Here is an 8568-nt window from a genome sequence, read left to right as displayed (position 1 = left end):
GGAATGCCCAAAGCAAAGAACCCCTGCTTGGCTGGGGAGAGGGAGAGAGGGAAAGACCACAGTGCTCAGTCTCACTAGAACATCAAAGGGAAGGTTTTTGTCAGCAGGTCTTCTCCAGATTTACTATCTGGGTGTCCAGAAGAGCTGTGACTGTTCTACATGTGCTCCCCACGCTCATTTGGGGCTGCAGAAGTTCAGCTCCTTGCTCTTATTCCCAGTGTTTACCATTAATGCTGCCATCAGGCCCAGCAGTCCTTGTCCCAGAGTGGCTGCTCAGCATGCAGTCCCTCACCCTGAAGGGTCACTACCCTAGGGATGTCACAGCACCCCAGGCCATTCCCATGCAGGGTTGGACACAGCTCCAGGCAGTGCCAGGAAGCCCAGGTTCTTTCCCAGTGCCAGCAGCTTGAGCTCCTCTGGGCTCAGGAGCAACCCAGGAAAGCTTGATAACTCTGGCAGGAGGGTTATCTCTCAATTACTGGATGTATCATGAGACTCTTTGCATTTCCTGTTTTGTGTTTTTCTCTGTGATTGTTAAAATAATACATTAACCAAAAGCAGGAGAACTCCCAGGCAAGCAAACAGAGTATAAAAGTAATGACATAGCTTGGTAAATCCAGTAGGATCACGGGCACCTCAGTGTTGTGCTGGTCTTGGTGGAGGCAGCACCTACTGTTGCTGGGGTAAAGCATGGGGTTATTTGGGAGCCTTCTCATTTCTAGGACTTTTCTACCTGCTTTTAGTTTTTTCACTCCCTCCTTTGGTTTCTCCTCTGTAAATCTATCATAAAGTTGTTGAGTTTGGTGGCTGAGAAACAAGAAGTGCTGAATCTTGGAGTGCACCAGAAGTTTGCTTTAGTTGTGGTACCTTTGCCTTGCCCAGAGCTCTGGCAGGGATGAGGCTGGCTGCAGGCAGAGTCCTGCTGCTCAAGGATGCTGGCAGACCTAGCAGCACCAGGACTTAGGCTGTTGGGATGCTCTGTCCCAGGAATCAAGTGCTGTGGTCTCACAGGCTGCTCTGGCTTTGCATTTCTGTGCCTGGGACAAAGTCAGACCTGAGCACAGCCGCCAGAAAGGTAGAAATTCCACCTTTCTCTGGGACATTCTCCTGGTGGACCAAAACTTCGACAGTATGTTGCTTCTTCTGGTGTTCAGAGCCTCAGAGACACTCAGACAGGGATGTGGGATGTCAAAGTGGTGGTGATGTCTACCACAGGGGTGTCCTATATCCTCTGGGCAGTTTCTTACAGCACAGAATTTGTGGTGGGCTCGAGTCACCCTTTGCAGTCCTGGACCCCAAGATCTGAGTTTCCCTTTGCTTTTGTCCTGCAGTCACACCCACTGTCCCTGTGCAACACCAGTGAGGATGAACACACCGAGTCGGGATTCATCACCATTGTCAAGCTGGAACAGCCAGATCGGGATCCCAACCCTTGCCTGTCGCTGGCTAACAAGGTAGGTGCAAAAATGCCCCCAATGGCACCAACCTGGGAAGTGAAACCCCTGGTGCAGGAAAGAGTGAGAGCAGGATGAGGCAGAAGGGTAGGAAAGAGCTATTGGAAGATGGAGGAAGGGACAAGGATCGAGCAGGTTCCTTCGCAGAAGGGGTCCCTGGGTGGGATGCTCTGCCAGCCATCCCCAGTGCCCATCCCTCCTGGTTTTGAGATTGCCTGGCACGATAAAAGGGGTGGAGATTTCCCTGCTCTGACTGCTCCGAGACAGCTCAGACGTTTCCCCAGCATCTTCTAGGTTTTACTCCCTGGTAGCCTCATACGCCTTCTGCTCTGCAGCCTCTCCTTGCTTGCTGGTGTGTTGAGGGGGGTTGTGTTTCTCTTTGTTCTCTGTCCTGTGGGAAAACATGGGCACAGAAAACATCTTCTGTGGTCCTGTCTTTAAAGAGAATACTGTAATACTTCACTGGAGGAGGCACCTGAAGAATCAGTGCTGAGCAATCCAGACAAATGCAAACCAGAGGAACTAGTGGTGGGATGTGACTCTTGAACTTCGTGGGCCACCATCCACCCTACAAAGGGATGGAAGATCTCACAGATCTTCAGCCCAGGGTTCCTGTGAAAGAGGTACCTTGGCGAAACAGCAGATACTGTGCCAAAAGATGGGACCTCTGGTACAATCCTCTGGTAATAAGGAAGTTGGGTAGGAAGGAGGGTAATTTTAAGCCTTAAAATCTTGTGTCTCTGATAAAGTTGCATGGATAAAGATAACATGAGCTTTTTCTCCAGTGCTGGAGAACTGTGTCCACTGTTCCACAAGCACTGTACAAACATGAAAAAAAACCTTTGTTTAGCTCTTCCTGTCTTTATTCAGCTTGCATGAAGGAGATGCCACCTCTGTTGACTGCTTTCTGGTGGTAGTGACATGCTGGTCATGGGGACAGTGTCCTTTTCTGTCCTTCCTGTAACTCAGCTGAAGGGGACAGGCAAAACATGCACCAAGCAGTTGTTCCTGTGCTGCAGTTTTTCTTTCCTTAGAGGCTGTGGCAACAAAAGCAAGAAAAGGGATCATAGAATCATGGAATGGTCTGGGTTTGAAGGAACCTTCCAACCCCCTGCATAGGCAGGGACACCTCCCACCAGCCCAGGTTGCTCCAAGCCCCATCCAACCTGCCCTTCAACACTGCCAGGGATGGGGCAGCCACAGCTTTTCTGGGCAATCTAGGCCACTGTCTCACCACTCTGATAGTGAAGAATTTCCTTCTAATGTCTAATCTAAATCTCCCCTATTCTAGTTTAAAACCCTTGTCCTCTTGCTACATGCGCTTGGTCAAAAGTCCTTCCCCAGCTTTCCTGGAGCCCCTTCAGGCACTGGAAGGTGCTCTAAGGTTTCCCTGGACCCTTTTCTTCTCCAGGCTGAACAAGCTGGAGCTGATGCCAGGTGTTAGCCCAAGCCAGTGTGCTGGGGTTATCAACCAGCTACTAGCTACCCCACATCTGGAAAAGGGCCTGGTCCCACCTCTGTGTGTTCTTGGTGCACGAGAAGGGTGGGATAAAGAGCAGCTTGTGAGAGACATGAGAGCAAGGGCTCTGCAGGTGCCTTAGGGAGCACATCTGCATAATCCAACTCTCCTGGTGGTCCCAGGCTGCCACATCTCCCAGGGTAGGATGCTGGGGGTGGGAGCAGCAATGACTGGTTTGGCCAGTGCAGCTACTTGATCTTGATCTTGAGCAGGATCTTGAGGATCTTGAACAGGAGGAAAGAGCAGCTTCAAAGGCTCATCTTCCACTTAAGAATCTAAAACATGTAAAAACTGTTTTGCTAGTTTTGTCCTTAATCTGTGAGTCTCTGGTCACAGAACAGGATGTACCAGTGTGTTACTGAGTCCAGGAAGGTCTGCACAGGGATCACAGAATCACATAGAATCACAGAATCATCCTGGTTGGAAAGCACCTTGAAGATCATCAAGTCCAACCATAACCTAATCTATCCATTTAGTGCTTGGACAGAAGTTGTGTCCTTTGCCACAGGAGTGTCAAAGATGTTGCGAAGAGTCACTTGTTCAGTCTCAGTGGTTCGTTTCCCCATCATCAGTGTCTCTAGCAGGATAAAATCTCTGTAGAGCTGTTTAGTGTTCATCAAAGCTTGACTGGCTCCAGCGGGTGGAAGTCACTACCTGAAAGTCCTGTTTCATCTTTGGTGCTGGCAAATGCTGAGGCTCCTTTGATCCCTGGCAGGACCCCAGTCTCTGATCCCTGTCCCAGCCTCTGATCCCACTCTTCCAGCTCCCCATCTGATATACGAATCCCAAGAGTGTCAAATCCTATCAGCAGCTCTGAGCCTTCAGCCCTGTCTCTGGGGTCTTCCCAACCATCACCACGTCCCTGTCCCCAGACCCAGGCACCCACCTCTGGCACTCAGCTTCTCCCTGACAAGGGGTGGGAAGGGTGACCAGCACCTGCCAGCAAGGGATGAAGCAGGAGGGCACCTCTCCAGAAGGGATGACCTGGCTGATCACATCTCTGTTCTGGCATCCCACGAACTGTACAAGCAAGAAGCAGAGCTGGGGTGCTCAGAGCTGGATATCCTGACTACTGCTGCATCTCAAGAGGTTGCTTAGGATCTGAAGAGGGAAAGTCTTATAGGGATAGGCGGAGGGAGCTGGGATTGTTTAGGCTGGAGGAGACTCAGGAGGGACCTTCTCGCTCTCTACAACCATCTGAAGGGAGGTTGTGATCAGGTGGGGTTGGGCTCTTTTACCAGGCAACTAATGACAGGATGAGAGGACCTGGTCTGAAGCTGCTCCAGGGGAGGTTTAGGTTGGATGTCAGGAAGCACTTCCTCATGGAGAGGGTGATCAGACACTGGGATGGGCTGCCCAGGGCAGTGGTGGAGGCACCATCCCTGGAGGTGTTCAAGGCAAGGCTGGAGGTGGCACTTGGTGCCCTGGTCTGGAGATGTGGGGGTGTTGGTCATAGGCTGGGCTTGATGATCCTAAAGGTCTTTTCCCACTCTGGTGATTCTGTGGTTCTGTGGTTAACTGTGAGCTGCACCTGCCTTCCCCTGCTGTGCCTGCAAGGCGGGGGTGTTTGGCGCGGCCGGGGAGCAGCTCCGGGAGCGGCCGCTCCTGTTTGCACAGGCCGCGGGACGCGCGGATCAAAGGGCTCCGCCGGAGTTCCCGGGCCCAGCCCTGCACTTTGCTCACGTTCCCGTGGCTCCCTTGCACAAGAGGCTGCCTCTGCCTGCCTGCAGGGCTCCAGGGGCCTGGTGGGAGGACACAGGTGACCCCACAAGGTGCCGAGGTGGCACGAATCCTCATTGGGGTGGATCTCAGAGCACGGGCTGTGCAAAGCCAACCCACTCCTAATCCTCAACCTGACCTTCAGCCCAAGCATCACCTGAGCTTCTCCCTCCTGGAAATCATAGAATCATAGAATCATCCTGGTTGGAAAGCACCTTGAAGATCATCAAATCCAACCATAACCTAAATCAACCACCCATAACCTAATCTACCCATTCAGTGCTTAAATCACGTCCCTCAGCACCACATCTGTTTCTTTGAAACACTTCCAGGGATGGTGACTCCACCACCTCCCTGGGCAGCCTGTTCCAGTGTCCAACCACTCTTTGGGTAAAGAAATTCATTCTAATATCCAGTCTAAATCTCCCCTGGTGCAACTTCAGGCCATTTCCTCTGGTCCTGTCATTATTCACTTGAGAGAAGAGGATGGAGGGGCCAAGGAGAGCCAGGCCCATGGCCAGCCTAGGGCTGGTGCGGCCGTGGTGGGAAGTGGGGCCCTGCAGAGGTTTCTGCTTGCCTGGGACAGGAAGGCTGCAGGGTTCATGAGGCTGCAGATCCCTCCCCAGTAGATCCATCACTGAAGCAAAGAGCACATGACACAGACATCTGGGGAGTCTGATGTGTAGGTTTTTCGGTTTAAGCCCACCAACTGGTTTGACTCCACAACTATAGGGAGAAACCCTCCATGAACCACAGAACTCTAGCACGAGCAGGCCCTGCAGCTCAACACAAGTACAGAAACCAGGGTGTAAAGTACTTTCTCAAGTTAAGCAGCAAATGCTTCTTTCTCCTGTGAAGAGCCAAGGTGGCAAGTACATATCCAGATGGTAGATGTTAACACAGTGATACAATAGAAAATGTTCACTGAAGCTTGTGTTCTTTTGGACAGGCAAAGCTGGCAGGGGAGCGTGGAGCCCGCGCAATCCTTTTTGACATCACTGATGATGAAAGCGCTGCTGATCAGGTACAAACCCAATTGATGTTATCAACTAAACCACAGTGCCCCTGGCCCATCCCAACATGTGCCCAGGTCAGGACCCACCAGCCACCACCGGCCAGCAGGAGGTCCCAGGAAGATACCACAGGCTGGCTTTGATGGTCACCCAGCTCACCCAGACGCCTGTGCTCACTCCATGGCCACATCTCCACACAGCAGCTGCAAACAGCACCTTGCTGCTCTTAAAGGGCATTGTCTGGTCAACTGAGCTTTTCTGCCAGGAGCTGGATGCTTCCTCTTGGGAATTCACAGAATACCTGATCCCACCCAGTTCAGACAGCCCTGGGGTACATTAGGGGAAAGATGATTTATTGAGTTTTCAAGCCAGTCACAGCCACCCTGCTGTGCTTTTGGTCATACTCCTACTGCAAATTTAACATTGGTCTAGAGACCTCCAGAGGTCCTTTCCACCAACACTGCTGTTGTTTATGCAAAAGTCTTTAAACTGTGTGCAAGATTTATTGGATGGAACCAGATGTGCCTGGGGGGCTGAGATAGTCCATGTTTCAGACTGTTCTGGACCACCTCTCACTGTGTTTGTTTCTTTACAGTTGAGAAAGCCTCGAGGTCTGAGTCAGCCTGTGGTTCTGATCAGGGGCCATGATGCTGAGCTTCTCATGGGTGTCGTGAACAAGAACAGAGAGGCCCATGTGAAGATAGAGGTCAAGGAGCCACCAGCTTGGGTGAGACACACACCATTCTTGCTGCCTTTTCTATCCTGTCTCCTGAGCTGCTGTGTGGTAGAACAGGACATTCTGAAAGATGCTGAGATTGCAGCCCTTTGCAGGACCTGCCTGTCTGCAGCGTTCAGACTGATGTGCTGCAAATAAAGGCTCAAAACTCTTTCAGCTTCTTTAGTTTATTTTGCTTAAACATCAGGAGTGAGGTAAGGGGATTCCTTGTCTCTTCAGGTGAGACCAAGGCTTGATTTTCTCATCTTAAGCTACTTTATCATAGAACTATAGAATGGTGAAAGTTGGAAGGGACCTTAAAGATCATCAGGTTCCAACCTCCCTGCTATGAGCAGGAACACCTGCCACTAGAGCAGTCTACACAAAGCCTCATCCAACCTGCCTTGAACACCTCCAGGGAGGGGAATGAGACCATGGCCTGTGGGGAGCTGAGATCCTGCAAGACAGAGAAATTCCATTCCTGCTTGCAGAAAAGACTGAAGACTTTTTACCTGTAAAGACCAAGGAGGTGAAGCTTGGCCAAGGATCATCTTTCAAAGGCTGGTGGTCAGGAAGAGATCAGGATTTCCCTGCCTAGCCTCTAATTCCCACCCCTGTCACACAAGTATAAGTTCTTTCCTGTTTTATCCAACAGCCAGACTACGATGTGTGGATTCTTCTCACGGTGGTCAGCACTGTGGTCGTCATCATTTTGATTTTTGTTGTCCGCACAAAGTGCCAGCTGAACAGGACTCAGGTAGGAATCTCACAGAGCAGATGTGGCTGTTCTCCTCCTGCCACCACTGGCACTGCTGTCCCAGCACCTTGCAGAGCTTGTCCCAGCACCCAAAGCTCTGGAGGTGGCCCACAAGCTCCTGATTTTAGCAGTGTTGTCTGTATTGATAGAGAGATTGAGCATTTTTCATAGAAACTAACAAATTAAATCATCATCTTTCCAGAGTCAGATATATTTCCAGATGTGAGAATGTCCCATTTGTCCTATAGAAAGCTTTTGGGGCTCAAAAATTCAGTCCTGCTGAGTGATTTTGAATGCTTAGGGCCAGACATCTCCAGCTGGTGACAAGGCCTACTCTGCCTAAGCCAGGTTGGACAAAAAATAACCTCTGGAAATGAATATATCCCTGATAACCCCACTTGGAGATGGGAAGGGCTATGAGAAGTGTGGCAGGGAAATGCTGGGCATCCTTCAAGCCTCTTTCTCCCTGCAGGACTCCCTGCAGCAGCAGACCCTGCAGGCCATCGGGCGGCTGGCCACGCGGAGGTACCAGCCCAGGTGCCGGCAGGCGTCGCGCTGGGACTCGGGCAGCAGCTGCAGCTCAGCCCCAGTCTGTGCCATCTGCCTGGAGGAGTTCAGCGAGGGCCAGGTAGGTTGTGGGCACAGGTCTGAGCTCCCCAGCTGCAGGCAGGTGGGAGCTGCCAGGGGAGCTGAGTGGTCTGGCAGGGGTGGGAGGCCCTTGGGGTGTTTCTTTCAGCAACTCCTGAGGGCTGGGAAAGGACTGGCGTGGTTGGAGGTCTACCTGCCCCTTGGCCAAAAAAGCACTGCCCCTGCTGAAGCCACTTGCCTGCAGATTCAGACTCTGTGAAGACGGGTCTCCAGCTATTGCTGAAGGGTAAAATGGCCATAATACATCCATGGTGAAACAACAGGGCAAAAATGGGGTTTGCTTCTCCAAAGCACCCTGAAACACCCCGTCCCAAGGGGTACACCTCTCAGGACATTCACATCTTAGAGCTGGATGCAGCAAGCAGAACCAGAGCTGCCAGGCTGCTGTACAGCCTCCATGCAAAGCTGGGCTGCAGGTTGCTCACCGTTAGACATCCTTCCATCCTGCAAGACTCGTTCTTCCATCAAGAAGGACCCATCCAAGTCTCAGGGCACAGTTCTTGCTCACACTTCTCTCTGCCTCTCTCTAGGAACTGCGGATCATCTCATGCTCCCATGAGTTTCACCAGGAGTGTGTTGACCCCTGGCTACAGCAGCACCACACGTGTCCACTTTGCATGTTCAATATTCTACCCAGAGGTAGGGCTCAGACACAGCATTTCCTGGCCAGGGATTGGATTGGGTGCAGGGGTTGTGCCCAAAAGGTCTTTGGTGATGTGCCCTTTGGTGATGTACAGTTGAAG

At 51.6% G+C, this 8568-nt stretch overlaps 1 protein-coding gene across 1 annotated transcript in view; it reads left to right on the top strand.

Moving 5' to 3' along the window:
• Window positions 1-1178: 1178 nt before the first annotated feature.
• RNF43 (ring finger protein 43) overlaps window positions 1179-8568 on the top strand; it is a 16048-nt gene continuing 8658 nt past the window's right edge. Inside the window, exons 1-6 of the mRNA XM_010000219.1 lie at window positions 1179-1454; window positions 5642-5716; window positions 6301-6432; window positions 7076-7177; window positions 7650-7805; window positions 8356-8464. Coding sequence (XP_009998521.1) covers window positions 1179-1454; window positions 5642-5716; window positions 6301-6432; window positions 7076-7177; window positions 7650-7805; window positions 8356-8464 — 850 coding nt within the window. The remainder of the gene's footprint in view (window positions 1455-5641; window positions 5717-6300; window positions 6433-7075; window positions 7178-7649; window positions 7806-8355; window positions 8465-8568) is intronic.

Source organism: Chaetura pelagica, unplaced genomic scaffold, assembly GCF_000747805.2.
Source record: "Chaetura pelagica isolate M959 unplaced genomic scaffold, ChaPel_1.0 scaffold516, whole genome shotgun sequence".
Lineage (NCBI taxonomy): Eukaryota > Metazoa > Chordata > Aves > Apodiformes > Apodidae > Chaetura > Chaetura pelagica.
This window is presented reverse-complemented; position numbering and strand designations above follow the sequence as displayed.